We start from the raw sequence: 18,685 nt of genomic DNA on the forward strand, positions 1-18,685 counted from the left end.
TGTTGCAGAGCAGTCTGAGGCTTACTCAAGGGAGGTGGTGTGGACTAGTAATCGCCATTTGCAGGTGCGCAAAAATAACACTCAATAATTGATTGTCCAGTCTGTACTTTGCTTTATAAAAGTAAGAGTACATTTATTAAACACACACATCACTCAATACTATACACCAATTTACAAATATACATAAGCTGTTGGAATTACTTTGTGACATTGCATAACATCTCCACCCCTCCAGCAGGGGGGGTGGGGTCTAGTACCACCACTCCCATGTATGCACATCATCTTGTCCCCAATGCAATTAGTTGAACCTATCCTGGAGCGAGGGCCCTGCGCACTGGCACCATCCCAATGGCGTCCCCCTCCCATTACTTCAACAAGCATTAAACAGGGATACACCTGCCTTGGTGACACATGACCCTGACCAAGCATCTCCTACTGACCCTAAAGTATACACCTCTACATCTTAAGGGCTAACAGTCTGGGGTCTTCACCTAAGCGCAGCAGCAAGACTACATGTTTGCGCACACTTTAGAATGACAGTACTCGGCACATTTGGATATCATTAAAAATGCATTGAAATTACAGCCCCTAAAGGCATCACAGATGATCACAGGATTAAGTTGTAAATACCGTCAGACACCCTAGCAGGAGTGTCTAGCCACTTAAATCCACTTTGCTTGTGACATCACCTTACACCAGTACTTCACATTGAACATCAGTCCCTCTAAAAGAAATAACCATTAATAAATGCATTTCAGTGCAATTACGCCATTTCACCTCCAGGGGATGCCCTTCTCGAGACATCTCCAACTCAGCCCTTCAATCTTTGATGCACTTCTCAATGAACCCCCAGCTGTAGAACAAAAGTTCCAGCCTAGGAGATGATGCAATCTTCGCTGAGAGTTGAGGGGTTATTCTTTTTAAATCCTCAAGAAACTTAGGGTGGGGCTTAGCTTTGTGCTGGGGGAGAGACTGCACTGCTCCAGCAGCTCCCCCAGCACCTTTTCACACTCAAGGGTGACTCCTATCCTCTGGGGGCCACCAAAACGCCCAAAACAATCCATTCCTCAGGCCTTGCAAGTCATCATGCGGCGCTTCAAGCTCCTGCTGCTTTCTGGGGCCTCGGTGGGGGGCCCGGTCCCACCTGGACCCCCAGGTAAGGGTATGCGGCGCAGGGAGCCCACACCCGGCCGCTCCGCGCTTTGGTCGGGGGCCCGGTCCCACTCGGGCCCCTGGCTCCTCCTTCCTTGTTCTGGGCCCAGGTCCCACCCGGGACCCCCGCAGGCTCTCCACGTTGGAGGGCAGTCCCCGGGACCTGACCCACCCCGGGGGCCTTTCCTGGACCAGCGGCAGAGCCTCACGCGCTTCACCGCTAGGGGGCCACAGGTCCAAGGTCGCTCACCTTCTGGGGGCCATATCTCAGCCCCTGGAGGTCCGATCTGCCCCATTTTCGCATCTTCTTGCTCCTGGCGGCGCCCCCAGCCACTGGGAGCACTCTCCTTCACTCTCCGGGTCTCCAAGAGGGTGCACTCTGCAGGGAGCGGTCTGCACTGGCTCCCTTCGCCAGCCTTTCGCCTGGCTCTCCTCCTGCGCCTCTCTTCTCCCTGCGCAGAGACCCCTGCTTCTGCGCACCGGTCCTGGGCTCTTCTGGCACTGTTAGGGGCCTGGGTGACAGTCAGGGGGTCTCTCCTTCCAACTGCCCATTGCCAGGCTCCAGCACCTTCCACCTCAGCAGACCACATCCCAGAGAGAGCTTCTCTTCCTGTGCAAGTACTTTTTAAAAGTTGAGTAGGGGGCTGGCAGAAAGTCTCTGTGGGTCCTATCAAACAGCGACGCATCACTTCCCTGCCCCTGCCCCCTCCTTGTCCAGCCTCTGGGTTTGTTCAAAATGGAGTCCTCCAGTGTCTCTGGCCACATGGCCTCTGAAACCCAACTCCTTCCCCCTTCACTGCCTTCTCTCCTGGGTGCAAACTGGTGCCTGGCACCCAGTGACAGCTGCTAATGGATGAGCCTGTAGCCCCACCCATCTTCTTCTTTGTGGAGAGGAGGCCTTAGCTTGTGGAAGAAAGGTTATCAATCCATCCAGCTGAGGTTAGCCCTCAGCCTCGGTCTGGTCATGGCTGGCTCAGAGAAATATGACAGTTCTGTATGACCCAAAAGCAGTACAAATATGAATTTGGACTCTGCAGAATACTTATTTTCACCTACTCTACAATGGACTTTAGTGCATGTCTGGAATCTGTAGGCTTTGTGGAAGTCATTTTAGCCATGGGCCCCACATCCCCATTGGGGAATAATGAAGTGAAAACACAGTAAAACGCACTGACTTTCCCTGGCATGTTCCTTCCCAGGGTATAAAGCCTATTCCATGTCACCACCCAATTCTGCATAAGTCCTGCCACACAATTCACTCTGTAGCTGCTCCTGGACTGCGCACGCTAGGAATCTCCCCTGCGCAGCTCCTACACGTGTGCACACGCATGTACACCCGTGTCTGCATGTAACCAGCACGGTGTCCCATACTCCAGCTGCTGCGCAGCGTCCTAGTCGAGCCAGGCAGACACCAGTAAAATCTCCATGCAGTCTCTTACATTATGAGTTCACTGTGGATGAGTCCCAGATTATGAGTCTCCCCCACAGTAAAAGCTCCATAATTAGGTGCTCAAAAAGCGAAAAATCTGGGCGGTCCTAGTGTCAGAACCACCTTCTAACAAATGGTCTCAACCTTCTTTTCTGTATTCAGAGCCATTTCATGTGTAATTTTCGCAATTCATTCAGCTGATATATATATGCTTTAATTTAATGATGACACTGCTTGAAAAGCGGTGATCAGTCGGCTGGTCTGGTCGACAGACTAAAGCAGAGGCAGTACCCAAATAGAGTCATCAAACATGCACGCAAGAGGGCTCTGAATACCCCACGTGATGCCCTGCTCGAACGGAATGTAAAAATCAATAATCCGTGCTTACCTGTTGTGACCACTTTTGACCCACTGTCCACAAAAATAAGACAGATTATCCGTAGACATTGGACCATATTGGACACTCCTAACGACAAGATGCCAGTTCCTCGTTTCGCATTCAAAAGGGCAGCCAACCTGCGTGACAAGTTGGTGCATACGAGGAATACGACTATCAGTCCAGAAATTAAGACCATTCCGGCGGGTCACTACCCTTGCGGTGTGTGCTCTGTGTGCCCACTGACCACCGCTACTAAAGAGATCACACTACACAATGGCAAGACATGGTACCTGACCAAATTCAGTAACTGCAACACTACACATGTTATTTATAGAATAACTTGCAGTTGTGGGTTACAGTATATAGGTCTCACCACACGTAAAGTGAAAGTGCGTATTCAGGAGCATCTCAGCACCATTCGAGCCAGGAAACTCACCACACGTTTGGTTCAGCACTTCACTGAAAAAAATCATGGGCAGAGTGATTTACAATGGACAGTATTGGAGAAGGTGGTGGGCAACACACACAACCTAGATGCAATACTTGCGAGGAAGGAAGCACGATGGATCTATTTAGAGAAGGCAGACAAAGAGGGTCTTAACGATTCAATTGAATGGAACAAAGTGAGCAGACGTTAGACACCGGGGCTATCTTGCCAACAACATATATGTGGCCCCCTTTAATAAGCATTCCTTCATTATGTGATCCAAGGCTTTGCTTGATCATGATATACTGTTTCGGGCATTTATCTCCAAGAAACCCGTATTGAAATTGGGTTGTCTGACAGTATTAGTAATTTTGGATCATCGTAAATCCCCCTGCCTCAGTCCATGACACGAGTTCAGACCCCACAGACTGTTCCCATATCACTCCTTGCTCTGGATGGTTTGATGCCAGGTTTTTCGGCGCTTGTCCTTTCCATCGCTGGCACACCCGATTGGCTTGAATAACCCAGGGCTTTTAGCAATACTCTGAATATAAGGTCCCATGTTCATTGCTATTTGCGCTATATGAATAAAGTTAGGTGATTACAGAGTCTGACTTCATTTCTTTCTAAAGATGGCCGCCACGTTACGTGATGGGCGGAACCCCAGCCGGGGTACTTCCGCGTCCCAATCCAGGCTTGGATTGTGAGACGTCGGAAGCGCCGGAGGGACTCGGCAGCGGTATGTGGAAGCCGGGCGCGGTTGCACTCTGTCCCGGCCCATTTGCTAAGACTTAACACCGGTACTGGTAGGCACCCCCGCTCGGGCATTTACCTAGAGCGGTGAGCGTTTCTTTCCTCTTGATAACTTCACTAACCTGGCAGGTAAGCGGAATCCCTGCGTGGCTATGGGTTAAATGAGTAGTTAAACTTTCAGACGACTTATCCCCCTACCAGGTTGCACATTTTTACTTTACCGATCTGATGACGCCAGTAACATATTGTCATCTGTTACCTTGGTGTGAATCTAATTGTGACAGTCGTTACCGCTGGTTAACTTGATGGCACGCTTTAGGAACCTTTTTGCCCCACGAGTATCCTGTAATATCGAATAGCACTGTGGACATCATGATGCATGAAACTAGATTGTTATATGTTTTTATATAGGTGACTCACATTGAGGAGTCTCCAAGACGGATTCGTGATCTTTTGACAGGCCGTCCTTCTGATGCTCGACGGTATATCCAGCATTTGCGAGCATAAGGTAATTGCAGCGAGCTGCTGCCATTGGCTTGAGTGTGATATGTGTACAGACCTCTATTGACTCACCACCTTACCACTGCTGTGTTCTGTTTTAAATGTATGTGTGTGCACAGGTTCCCATATGAAAAATGGAGGATTAAGAATAGAGACCCAACCATTTGCCCTGACGAAATTGCCAATGACAAGGCAATGAAACATGTCGGCCCAGTCATAACATTGAATGGTATCAATTTAACCATTTTTTAAGGAGTGAAGTTTGGCAGCACCAGAATAAAATCGATTCAGCCAGCCAAACTTCACTATTTTATATTTTACGTTTGTTGGTGTTGGGTGTAGGTACTTGTCAATCTTTTCTTGAACACTTTTCCCTGTCCTACTAGGTAGTGTATTTGTACACTCCCTCTTTGTCTCCCTATTCTGTTTTGTGCACATGCTTCTTGCACTTTTTTTCATCCTCCCGGCAAGGAAAGTAACCGATGATGAGAAGTGGGTAGACCGGCCATTTACAGACCGGGAACCCCCTCGGGTGTCACGTCCGTGAGGTACTTTCCTTGCTCTCACACATATTTTCTTTACGTGTTGTACCCTGTGCACATTTCTGTTTGTATGTCTTAAGGCATGTCCGGACCTGTAACGCAGCACTGGCTTGATCTGGCCGCTTGGTGAGCCAATATGAGGTATGGCCCCTTGAGTTACTTAGTCTGAGATCTATAGCATGCAGGCTGAATAGGGCTTCTTGTTTCAAATTTGTTGAGTGGGGGGCTGCCCTATATAGCCTTTCTTCCCCTTTCATCCCTTTTTGACTGATTGGAAGTATTGCAATTGTGGCAATTCATTTCTCTTGCATGAGAAAGAAGACTGCTCAATAAATAACACCTTTTATTGAAAACGCCCGTCTCTCTATTTCTCTGCACTCTGGTGAAACTAAGTACGCACGATTGAGTAAAATAGCTGTCTATTGTTTTCACACGACTCTAGAGATACACTCTTTATTCTGAGGGAGCAAAGTTGTCATGTTTATGCGGTTGTCAGAAGCTAATCCCTTGTCTAAATCCGGAGAGTTAACTCTTTCCTGAACAATCGAGAGTTTCTAGTGACCTCTGAGCTAGCTGGCAAAACTAATGAAGTCTAATATAATCAGTAGAGACCTAGTCGACCTCAGTCCTACGTCTACACTGCTGTTAATATTATTCCAATGCGCAGAGCCTATTGGGAATATAGGAACTACACTACACTGTGGAGTTTGTATTGACAAACGCTCAGCACCATGTACTCTTAATGGCATTACTGCACTTACAATGTCTAAGGCCTAGACACAGCAGGGGTACAGGGCCCTTGCACCTGTACCCTCACAACTGATGTAGTGCACCCTGCTAAAGTGGTGGCTGACCTATGCCAGGGCAGTAGGTTGAAAGCATGGCACACAAGGATGTGTGCCATGTCGACTCTTCACTTTATGTACCAAAACATGCAGCCTGTAATGGCAGTGTTTTTATAAAGGTACAGGAACTCTAAGGGTGGCACACTAAGCGCTGCTACCCTTAGAGGCATTCCCTGGCTATAGTACCCTTGGTACCCATGGTATCTTTTAAGAGACTGACATGTGGCCAGAGAGGTGTCACTTGGGGGTACAAGGTACCGTTTTGGGAAAGAACACAGGCCCTGGGAACCTGATTGGCAGGTACCTAGGGCCCATCAAGCCAAATTGCATGGGTGGTCTGGCAAAAGGTTACTGCAAAAGGTTACTGCAACAGAAACCCAGCTTCCTACAAACAGCAGCTCTGTTCAATAGAAACAGCCAAGAAAGACTCTGAGCCTGCTGATGACTAGGAAACCAGAAGCGTGGAACCACCATTGCACCTGAGGCCTTTGGCCCTAGTCAGAGTGGCCCACTGATCCGAGCGATGTCCCCCAGTGCTCCAGAGTCCACCGTGGGTTGACCCCTCCAGGACTCCCGTATGTCGCCTGCAGTCTCTGCACGGAGACCCCCTCCACCACAAGTGGCCCGGTAAGGTGAAATCCAACCTCAAGAATCAGCCTGGGCAGAGTTAGTCTGGGAAGTGCAAAAGAAACTATGCTACACGGAGCGCCGCAAGCGGCAGAATGGGTTAGATAAATGCAGTTTGCTGTGATTTTCAGTGCCAGGTGCTTGTCCACACTGCCACCATCGCGAACGGCACCATGCACAGCGCAAGCTGGCGCTGCTTCCTTTCTGCTACTAGAGTAGATTATTACTCGAGCAGCAGCTTTCTCAACGCGAACTGATGGTTTCTCAATGCAAGTTGCGAGCATACGCGACCAACTTACAATGAGAAATCTGAGTGCCTGCGTTGAGAAATCACGCCGTGAGGTTGTTTTTCCATGCTTGCGCTCGCCAACTTGATGACGATTGTGAATGAGAAAATCTTGCCGGGAGTTTGATTTTCCTCCCTCGCTGACTTGCCGTTGGCGATCGCGAGTGAGGGGGAAAAAAACTCCGCTACGCAGAGTTTTTCGGAACTCCACGAGCTCTGTGTAACGGAGTGCGTAAACCTCCACTCCACACAGTTCATCCAGACTTACAAATGACACCCCTGCGCCCTGGAGAAGAGAACCTGTGGTGCACCTATATCCCTAGCCCTCAGACTTACCTGTCCATCTGTTGATTCAGATTGGAAGAGACACCCAAGGCTAAATCTGCTCTCTGCACCCGGCCGCCCCTGTGCCGCTGCGGGCGCAACTTGTCTTCTAAATCAGATCCCCCCCTTTGCCCTGAGCCGAAGTCCAGGAGCTTTGCTCACACAGCCTTGTGGCCTGCTACTGAACATCCACCAACCAGAGGGCGCCTAAACCCCCATTGGATAACATTGGGCCTCAGCACTCTGCATCCGGCCGCCCAATTGCAGCTGAGGGTGTTTTGAGAGAGCATCCATGACCCTGGGGGAACCCTGGTTCTCTTCCAGGGAATCCTCAAGAATAGTCATAAACACTGAATATTCCCGCCCATGCGCGGGAACCCATAATCTATTAAAAAAAAAATGATATAGGAAAACATATACAGCTCTATATATACATATATTATTTTTTCAGATCTCAATGCAGCCTCCTTTAAGAAACCGCCTATCAATGCACTGATCACTGCTTTTGCAACCATAGAATGTAGAAAACTTTCTTTAATGAGTATAAGAAACTCAATCTGCAAAACCGAAGGCATTGTTAGCCAATAGGCTGCATTGAAAATCCAATAGCGTAGAAATTAAAGCAATTGCCAACACAAAAAACTGGCACCGTGCCTTTAAGGCAGCAATGACTCACAGCTTCCCATCATGCCTCGGGGGTGACAGTTAGGTCAGTTATTCTTTCCGCTCCTGCAGTCAGCAACTTGGTTACTCAGCTCCAGTTTCTTTTTTACTTTTCTCTCAAAATTAGCTTTTTTGGCTATAACTCCTTTTATTTTGACATCTAACACCTGTTGCAGTAGGGAATTCCCTTTTTTCTTGCAGTTTAACTTTTTTTCAGTCAAAAGGAAGTAGTCTGTTTGGTCCTTGCCCTTCCTGTGGCAAAAAGGCCAAGACAGATTCTCATTCTGCGTGTATCCTCTGTGTCCCCAGTCTCATTCCCCTGAGACTTGCCGACACTGTCAGAATTTGTCAAGACACACTCCAGTAAAGGGAAAGAATCAGTGTTTATGGCCTCTCTGAAAAGAAAAAATCGACTACCTCCAGAGGCAGATCTCCTGCGAGACACAAGAAGAGCCCCAGATTGACTTCCAGAATTAAAGTCTCGGTCTGTTCTTCGGCGTCGGGCTCGATGTCGAACATGCCTCCAGCAACGGAGAAATTGCCTTAGACAGCCCCTCCACCGCCGACATCACCATCGAGAACATCGAAGCATCGATAATTGTCAAACCTCGAAACCGAGGTACGTCTTGGCATACGCCATAGTTGAGTCCTTGGCTGCCGTCAACCCGGCGACGGTAAGCGTTGAGAAGTCCATCTCCGTTGGTGCTACTTCATCGCCCAATGTAGAGATATCGCTCGGTTATCGCCGTTGTTACGGTGTTCGACGTCGAAGCGTAGTCCTACGTTAACGTCAACTAGGTGGCGGTCAATGTCCAGGCCTAAGTCATCTGACATTCCGAAGGTGTTTGAGGTCGAAGCATAGTCCTCCTTTGCTGTCAACAGGGCAGCGGTCAACGTTGAGTCCTTGATCTGTGACGACAGCATCCAATAGAGGTTCGACATCAAGAAGACTCTCCTTCACTGCACAACGTCAAGGCTTCCGTCTCCTTTGGGTAATCCACCCCGATGTCGAAGAGCAAGTCGCCGTGGGCAGGGCATCGGTCGATGTCGAAGCAGAAATCTCTTCCGATGTCAGGAACCCACCCCTTAGTGGTCTCGGAGGCAGTATCTCTAGATCAAAACGCACTACAAAGGGCGTTGACCTTTCCTGGGGTAGAAGTGTAGCTCAACAATCTTATCCTACCACCAAGAATATTACCAAGCAATGAGCATTCCCTTCCTCTATCGCCGTTACCCACTCTGGTGGGAGGAAATCTAGACTATCACGTTCAAGAGTGGCGCGGCATTACAAACGATCAATGGGTGCGGAGTATACTGCAAAATGGATATGCTCGGTTTCTGTTTTTCAACGCAATCTATTCCTCCAGTAAAATCCAGCGATCACCACCTGTCGCTATTACAACAGGAGGTGTCCACTCTTTTACAGAAATCTGCCATAGAAGTTCCTCCCTCTCAGCGAGGAAAGGGAGTTTACTCCATATACATCCTGGTACAAAGAAAGGTCAAAAAGCAGGATTCAGACCTATACTGGATCGTCGCATCCTCAACAAAGCCATCTGAAAGGAAATATTTTGTATGCTAGCGCTCCATCAAATATACCCTCATCTCCATCAAGGGGACTGGACGTGCTCGATAGACCTTCAAAATGCGTACTTCCATGTTGCAATTGCTTAACGACACCGGAGGTTCCTGCGCTTCATGGTAGGCTGCAAGCACTATCAGTATAAGGTCCTGCCATTTGGTTTAAAGTCGGCCCTCCGAGTGTTCACAAGTGCATGGCCGTAGTGTCCGCTGATCTACGTCGCCAAGGTCTATTTATCCGTATCTCAACAATTGGCTCCTAAAGAGTTAATCTCCTCAGACTGTGAGACCACTATTGAATCTGTCTGAATCTATTCTAGCAGTTGGCCCTTCAGGTGAATCTGGAGAAATCAGTCTATCAGCCCATCCAAAGGATACATAACCTAGGTGCCACACTAGACTAAAGCGCAGGGAAGAGTGATTCCTACGGACGAGAGACTTTTATCATTCACTGTAGCAATCTTCTTTTACAAGTTAATCAGCCCTCAGTTCAGCAGGTGGCTTCACTCCTGGGATCGATGGCATCTTGCAGTTTCCTAGTCCCCAATGCCAGGCTGAGGATGAGGCCCCTGCAGCAGGATCTGGAAGACAAATGGAATCCAAAAATGGCTCGATGGGATGACCGGATTCTATTTTCCCAGTCTGCGAGATAATCCATCCCATGGAGTACTCGCCCAAAAAAATCTCCTGCTAGGAATGCCCTTCCACCATCCTCCTCAGACTCCATCTTTGATCACAGACACTTCCCTGGCCTTCTTCAGACTCTGGGCCAGTGGTCGAGCAAGGAACGCATATATCACATAAACATGTTGGAGCTACGGACAGTGCAACTAGCTCTCAAAGCCTTCTACCCTTCCATACAGACCAAGTTCATTTTGGTCCAGATGGACAACATGACCACTATGTACGATCTAAGTAAGCAGGGAGGAGCCAGCTCTCGCCCTCTGTCCCTGGAAGCTCAGGCGATCTGGCATTGGCTCTTAGCCAGGCAACTCTCAATCACAGCCTTTCATGTGCTAGGGAAACAAAACTCAAGTGGACACTAAGTCGTCACTTCGACGATAAACAAAATTGGGTTCTGCACAATGAAGTAGTGGCAGACATTTTTCAGCAATGGGGTCAACCAACCATCGATCTTTGTGGATGATGCAAACAAAATTTGCCACGTCTTCACGTCAAGGTTTTAATGACCAGGGTCGATGGGTCATGTGCTTGTGGTGTGGTGTGGTGTGGTGTTCCAAGGACGAGTCTGGCTGCAGCGTTTGGAGTTTGTGTAGAAGAGTTTTGTTCATTCCGCCTTATAGGCCGTAGTCCAGTCTGCTGGTGATGAGCGCATGGGTGATGGTCCTCCTGCAATCGGGGGGAATCCATTTGAAGGTCGTGCGGAGGATGCACAGGCACTTGAAACTGATGGAAGCGATAGCGTTGATCTGGTGGTTCATGGAGAGGGAGGAGTCTAGGATGATGCAAAGGTTTCGTGCGTGGTCTGTAGGGGTGGGTGGCTTCCGGAGGGTGGAGGGCCACCAGGTGTTGTCCCAGGCTGAGGTGCAGGGGCAGAGGATGATGACCTCGGTTCTCTCTGAGTTGAGCTTCAAGCAACTGTCTTTCATCCAGGCTGCAATGTCCTTCATGGAAGCAGAGTCTGGTGTCTTCGGGGTTCTTCGTGAGAGAGAGGATGAGCTGGATGTCTGAGGCATAGAATACTATGCTGAGCCCATGCTGTCTGACGATCGTGGCGAGGGGGGCCATGTAGATGTTGAAGAGCGTCTGGCTGAGCGATGATCCTTGGGGTACTCCGCAGTTGATGTCAATCGGTTCAGAGTTCGTGGCGCTGGGAGGGTCTTGGAGGAGGGTGCTGTTGAGGTGTTCCTCTGTGACCATGCTCCAGTTTCTTTATGGTGGGTGCGGGGCGGGCTTGGGTGTGGTGGTGGTGGTGTTGAAGGTGAAAATAGACGCAGTTGTGGTCCGTCCAGTGGGGCTGGGCGGTGTGGCTGAATCTGATGTTAGTTCCTCCTGCGAAGATTGGGTCTAGGGTGTGTCCAGCTCTGTAAGTGGGCGTGTTGACCAGCTGCTTCAGTCTGAGGTTGGCGAGGTTATCAAGAAGAGTGGTGGAGTCTGGGTCGTTGTAGTTGTCGAGGTGGAAGTCAAGGTCTCAGAGTAGAATGTAGTCCGTGGAGGTGATGGCGAGGGGTGCGACTTGAAAAGGATCTTAAACTTCTACTTAGACAAGTCTAAAGCTATTAGGAAATCTGATCTACTGTTTGTGAACTATGGTTTCATCATAACATGTTTCCCAGCCTTTAAGAGTTCCATCTCCAGATGAATAGTGTCATGTATCAAACTGTCTTCTCAGTTAGCAAATATACCACTGTTCAAGGCATGTGAGCTGTAGATCACATGCTGTGCATAACCATAGCCCGCCATCTAGTGTTGGGTCCAGATGTTTGCATTTTGTTTTTGATCGAAGAAGTCTTTTCCAGTCTCGAGGTAAATGACTCCTCCTTTCGGTGATAGTGCGCATGGGCATCAACTCCATTGTTAGATTGTTTTTTTCTGCCATTGGGTTTAGATGTGTATTGCTACACGCCGGTTCGGCACCGTTTCTCAGACCCCTTTGACGCACAATCCACTACCCTCGACGGTATTGATACTGATCGCTGCTTCCTATACTTCGCGTATCATCTCAACTCAAGACAACTTTGATCGGAAAGCTCATGGCGGGCCGCCGGGCCAACCTGCGCCGACAGCGCCAGCAGTCGATGGAACGGACTCCTTTCAAGTTCTGCCTGGGTGTCGTGCCAAGTTTCCACACACCAACTTGCACAATGTGCAACTTTTGTGTGTCCCCAGAACACGACGAGAGACTGTTGACGCGTGCCGATCATTTCGATCGACGAAGACGCTTTGTGACCTTCTGGCTCAACGTCAGGAGATGCAACACCAGAGCGGCCCGCACTGGACATCTTCGGAGAAGTTTCCTGCACAGAACATCTCACTCAACGAGCTGAGGAAGAACAATGTTTCTCCATGTCCGAAGCCGACTCCGACATGGAAGAGAAGGAGCAGGTTATTCTGGGTCAGCATACCGTAACATACCCCATAGTGCCTCCCCCCCCACCCGCCACCAGACAAAGAAAAAGGCTCATGTCTCTCCTCTGCCTTCAGGCCGAGGTCTGCACTGATAAAGTTTCACCCCTTCCTCGGGCCCAGCTCTAAAAGACAAGCCTTCTGGCTATTGCTCGAGGCGTCCTCATATCGGTGCCGCACTAACACTTTCGGCACCGAAATCGAAACCTCTCCTGGTAACAATTCCATCGTTACCTAAAAATCCACCTTCCGCTCCGAAAGGCTTGGCGCCGAAACCATTGAGTAAGGAAAAAGGCACTTGTCTAAAGAGCCTGGTCCCGAAGCTCCACCTTCGGATCTGATGCAGAAAATAATAGTTATACATCCAGATACAGGACATATCCATACCACCCTTCCTAAGAAACTTAAAATTGAACAGCCAGAAGATTACCACATTCCTCTCAAAAGGAAAAGTGTGGGTGCTAACCCTTCTCCCCCCTTACATCACCTTCTCCCACGGATCCCAATTTACTTATTACATTATTTACTTATCACCACTTTCACCAGACCCACAGGATGGTGGGGATGGGGAGGATCAGTATAGGCCACAGGACACTGACCCTTGGGAGGATTATCATACTGACCCCAATACAGATAATGACCCTGATCTGTATCTGCCTAGACCCTCCCCACCTGATAACATTGGATATATTGATCTCGTTAACAGGGCTGCTCAATATCATAGGGTGGAGCTCATAAACGCTAGAAGATGATTTCCTCTTTGAGACCTTTTCCTCCTCTCAAAGGGATGCTAAAACACAGATGACTAATTTAACCGCTTCCGTGTGGCGCCGATTCCGCCCCTGTGCTGGACATTCCAGAACAGGGTGCGGTCGTGACGGAACCATTCCGTCATCAGCACAGCTCAGCCGTGACTGATGACGGAATGGTTCCGTCACAAGCATCTAAGGGGCTATAGATCCTGTGAGGACAAGAATGATTACACCTAGGGTGGATACAAAATATAAGCCTGTCCCTACTGACCCTGCTTATATTAGAGGTCAGTTCCCCTTAGACTCGCTTGTGGTTTACAACACTCACAAGAGAGCTAACTCTCAGACCACAGGTGAGGCTCCTCCTTCCGATAAGGAGTCTAAGCTCATTGATGCCTCTGGCAAGAGAGTGACTATACAAGCAGCCAATCATTGGCGCATTGCCAATGCTCAAGCTTTGCTGGCTCACTACGATAGGGCTCATTACAATGAGTTGGAAAAACTCATGCAATTTTTACCTGATGAAAACAAGGCTAATCTTGTACAAGAAGGTAAACTCCTCACCAATACATCTATCAAGAGTGCCCTTGACGCAGCAGACACCGCGGACAGTGCTCTAAACACTAGCGTGCTACTGCGCAGACATGCTTGGTTGAGAATCTCGGGATTCAGGCCTAAGGTGCAAACCTCCATTCTCAACCAACCATTTGATAAGGAACATCTCTTTGGCCCAGCGGTTGATATCTCGCTGGAGAAAATGAAGAAAGACACGGATGTCCCCAAGTCCATGGGGGCTTTGCAGTTAACTACAAATGGGGGTTCCTTTCGCTGCTCCTTTTACAGGGGTGGTTCCAAAAATGTGTCCACCAAAAATCCCTCCTCCTCTTACAAGGGCAATAACAAATCCCCCTCATCAAGAGGTTATTTCCGAGGAGGTTTTAGAGGAAACAACGGTTAGGGAAGAGGCACAGGCAACTCCACCCACACTTTCCCCGATCAAACAAACAGTGACTTCCTTCCGTTACCCCCCACCCCACCTCCCAATCATTCCACTCCTGTCGGGGGCTTTCTCTCCCAGTTCCTACCTGTCTGGAATTCAATCACCTCAAACAAGTGGATACTACAAATTATCCAGTATGGTTACTGCCTGTAGCTTACAGACATTCCTCCAAGATCACATGCAATGTCACAAGAGCATCTTACCCTTCTAAGGCAAGAGGTTCTCTCTCTGTTGGAAAAGCACGCTATAGAACCAGTCTCATTACAATACCAAGGGACTGGAGTGTACTCCATATACTTCTTAACTCCCAAAAAGGACTGCTTTCTGAGGCCTACATAGGCTCTCGGAGAACTAAATCTATACGTTCAGTCAGACCACTTTCACATAGTCACACTACAAATACTTCCACTACTTCAGCAAGGCGACTTTCTCTCCACTCTGGTTCTGGACTTAAATGACAGCTATTTCCACATTCTCATTCACCCTGCTCGCTGCAAATAAATTCAGGTTTGTGGTAGACGGCCAACATTATCAATTCAAGGTCCTCCCGTTCGGCGTAACAGCACCCAGGGTTTTCATAAAATGCTTGGCAGTAGTAGCGGCTAATCTAAGAAGACAGCGCTACCATGTCTTCCCTTACCTAGACGACTGTCTCATAAAAGCCAGCTCACAGCAAAGCTGCCTAGGCCACACTCGAAAAACAGTGCAACTACTTCATGACCTTGGGTTCACTGTAAACCTTACCAAGTCTCATCTCCAGCCGTCCAACATACAAGTTTATTTAGGAGCCACAATAGACCCTCACAAAGCTCTAGTGTGTCCCGACCCAGTCAGAATCCGCAACATGCAGACTCTAATCTCTCAGTTTCAGCAGCCCCATCACTCATTATCAGCCCAAGTGTTATGCAATTGCTAGGAATGATGGCGTCTTGCACATTAATCTTTTTTTATGCTAAAGAGTGCATAGCATGTCAGTGGAACTAGGCTCAGGATCACTTATCAGATCTAGTGTTGGTGGTTGGCTGCACCCATAGCTCTCTGCAGTGGTGGAATACACAAAACCTTTCAAAAGGGCAGCCCTTCATCAAACCAGTTCCACAAATAGTGTTAACAGCGGATGCTTCGCTAACTGGTTGGGGAGCTCATCTCCCAACACATACAATTCAGGCATGTGGAGCCTGCAGCAAAAAAGCTCCAGATCTAGAGCTGCTAGCAATTATTCTAGCTTTCAAATCCTTTCAAGTTAATCTAGCAGACAAAGCTGTCCTGATCCGTACAGACAACACAGCAATTTACTACAATTGACTACATACAAAAACAAGGGGGGGACATATTCTCTCCAGCTGTCACAACTAGCACAGACCATCTGGAAATCCCTCACTCTAGTCAGTCAATCCACTTTATTCAATTAATTAAAATCATAAAAGTTACTCTAGTCCATTCCACATATGCTCCCCAACTTTTTTCTACCCAACTCACCTTACTCAACATACCGTTTTCAGTCCTGTGTATCATATTGTACCATATATTCCCTATTCTATAAACTATTTTCCACCCTACTTTACATACTCTACCCAACTTGCCATATCCACTCTTACGCTAACCATCTTAACCTTTTTAACATGCCTCTGCAAGACTCCCATGTCATGCCTGCCCTTAAGTTGCATTTTTATGAAAAAGGCGAAAGTTATACTTGTGTTGAATTTAACAACATTGAAAACGTCATCAAACACCTCACTTCAAATTTTAAGTATTCTATTGCAATAGCTATATCCTGGAAATGAATAAATTTGCGATTAAACAAACAAGATCTACACAGAATAACAGCCATGCTATATCTTACAAGCAGCCACCAGCGATTACACTACCAATATGCAACTAACAATACATTAAAATTCATGCAACAACTACTCTGTGCCTCAAAACATACAGAAATTCAACTACAGCTCTTAACTTTAACAGTTCAACCGTAGCTTAAATAGTACCAAATGAACATAAAAACCAACACTATTCTGAGGACAGTGTTGCGCTACTATTTTATTTTACTACATTTGAACGACTTTGCATGATTTGCATTAAGCAAAATCATTCCAAATTATACTTTGTTTAAAAATATACAATACACAATTTTAGGTAGCATTCAGTTCTCTTTAAAAGTCTGACAGTCCTGTTTTATGTTCTGTAATGCATGTATGCATCGGTTAGGATTCAAATTTATTTTATAACTAATTAAAATAATAAAAACCGGATAATTGAGAAACAAAATAGTAATATGGCATACAAACTAACACCTATAGACATTAACAATTTGTTCTGAGTTTTTGTACATGTGATGTAAACAACGTTATAAGATAGCCATCATGTTCTGTTATTTTCTCAAATTTGACAGGCATTGTTCGATGCAGGTGAAAATAAATGGGGCACAGATGAGGAAACATTCATCAGTATTTTGGCAACACGTGGTGTGGTTCACTTGAGAAAAGGTAAGCAGTGTGTGCAACAGGTATGCAAACTCTATTTAGTTTTACTAGGTGGAAGCATGAAGCCTTCACTTTCTGAATTCTAGCACATTTTTTTAGTTTGCAGTGTTGTGTGATATGTGTTTACAAACTGCAAAGTATTTCATCGTATGTGTTGCATATGAAATGTAATATATGCAAACTCTGACCGTATAACTAAATGTGTGTTAATTAGGCATAGATTTGTTTTATTTCTTTTTTTCTTTTTTAAATAAGAGCGGTTTCACATCCTCTGGTCAGGAATTTACCATCACACCACTATCATAGTAAAATCACTTTATAAGGTCCATTAATGTCTCAAAGTACTGGGGTTCCAGGTTTCTCCATTTGCCTTTGTCACTCATGCAAAATTATTGCAAGATCTTTAGCTTTTCTTAATTGGTATTATTACTAGAGTTTAGTTGTCGGCATTGCTGAAGAGCTACCACACTTGTGTGTTTAACGTGTGTGTATGTGTATATATATATATATATATATATATATATATATATATATGTGTGTATGTGTGTATATACACTTAAACCAAAGGTTACAGGAATGTTATAGTTGGGAAATAAAATCAGAAAAACTTTAGAAATTCACTGAAAAACAAATGTTACAGGGACGTTAGTTAGGCTTAATTTTCACTCTCACACAACCAGTGAATTTCAGCAGTAATAGTTATCTGAACTAGCTATAACTTGCGCACCCGCAATTCACTGCTTATGACCTCAAATATTACGTCACTCATGACATGGTCACCGACATAACTGATTACATCATCAAGTTAGTGTTTTAAGTGCTTATTGGTGTGAAGCATATACTATCCTATTGCAAAGGTTAAATTAGTATACTAGGTGCACTACTGCGGAGTGATACTTCTAATCTATATCATGTGAGTGACTGTGTATGGGTGGGTGTGTGAGTAGCTGTGTGGGAGAGTGAAATGCATTATGAGTGAGTTGCTGTGTGAGTAGCTTGGCGTGTCAATGGGCATATAAGGGGTATGGGGGTAAGTGGTTCTGTGGATGTAATCAGTGATTCCATCAGTAATGTCATTTGAGATGTCATGAGTGATGTCGCTGACCGTGTCATGAGTGATGTAATGTCTGCGGTCATAAGCAGTGCATTGTAGGGGGGGCTTAAGTTAAACTTTACTTAGATAACTAGAACTGCTGAATTTCACAGGTTTTTTTTTTAAGATTGAAATCTGAGCCGACCTATAACATCCCTGCTTTGGTTTTTTCAATGATTCTTTAAAGTTTTTTAAATTCTATTTCCCAACTATGACCCTGTTTTTTGGGGAGTTTTTTGTGTGAATTTCTATGATTTCTGGGCCAGTTTGGGCTCCAGGGACCCCCATCCCCAGGGTTTGGCCTCCATTTTGGGTGCCCTGGCCCCACCAAGGGCACCCACTCTGTTTGGGACCTCGGGGACGGAGCCTCAAGGTCCCCCCGGTCTCTGCCAGCCCCTCCTCCTATGACAGCTTGCATTCCTTTTACAGAGAGGGAGCTGCCAACATGCAGCTCCCACTCTATAAAAAGAAATGTGCTCCGCTTTAAGCAAGCATGCTGAAAGTGAGCACAGTTTGCTATGGTTTGGCGGTAGTGGTAAAGCTCCTGCCAAGCCATAGCAAACCGCTATGATATGGGGTGGGCACCCCGTACATAGCAGGAACTGTACCTGCTGGGGGTGGCGGTCCCCAGGGCCCTGTATGGCTCCAGGAGACGGAGGCCTTTTGACCCCTCTCCTTTGTTAGAATTTGTCCTGGGAGGTAGCCGGGGGAGGGGGGGGGGGGGGCACGTGACCCTCTCGCATTCTTTTTTTTATTTTAATTTT

The 18,685-nt window shown here is 47.0% G+C and overlaps 1 protein-coding gene across 3 annotated transcripts in view; it reads left to right on the top strand.

Annotated features, from left to right (window-relative positions):
- ANXA5 (annexin A5) overlaps nt 1–18,685 on the top strand; it is a 1,060,565-nt gene that overhangs the window by 621,672 nt on the left and 420,208 nt on the right. For all 3 annotated transcript variants that reach the window (XM_078676848.1, XM_078676851.1, XM_078676850.1), the window contains exon 9: nt 16,738–16,831. In XM_078676848.1, coding sequence (XP_078532974.1) covers nt 16,738–16,831 — 94 coding nt within the window. The remainder of the gene's footprint in view (nt 1–16,737; nt 16,832–18,685) is intronic.

This window comes from Lissotriton helveticus, chromosome 2_1 (assembly GCF_964261635.1).
Source record: "Lissotriton helveticus chromosome 2_1, aLisHel1.1, whole genome shotgun sequence".
Taxonomy (NCBI): domain Eukaryota; kingdom Metazoa; phylum Chordata; class Amphibia; order Caudata; family Salamandridae; genus Lissotriton; species Lissotriton helveticus.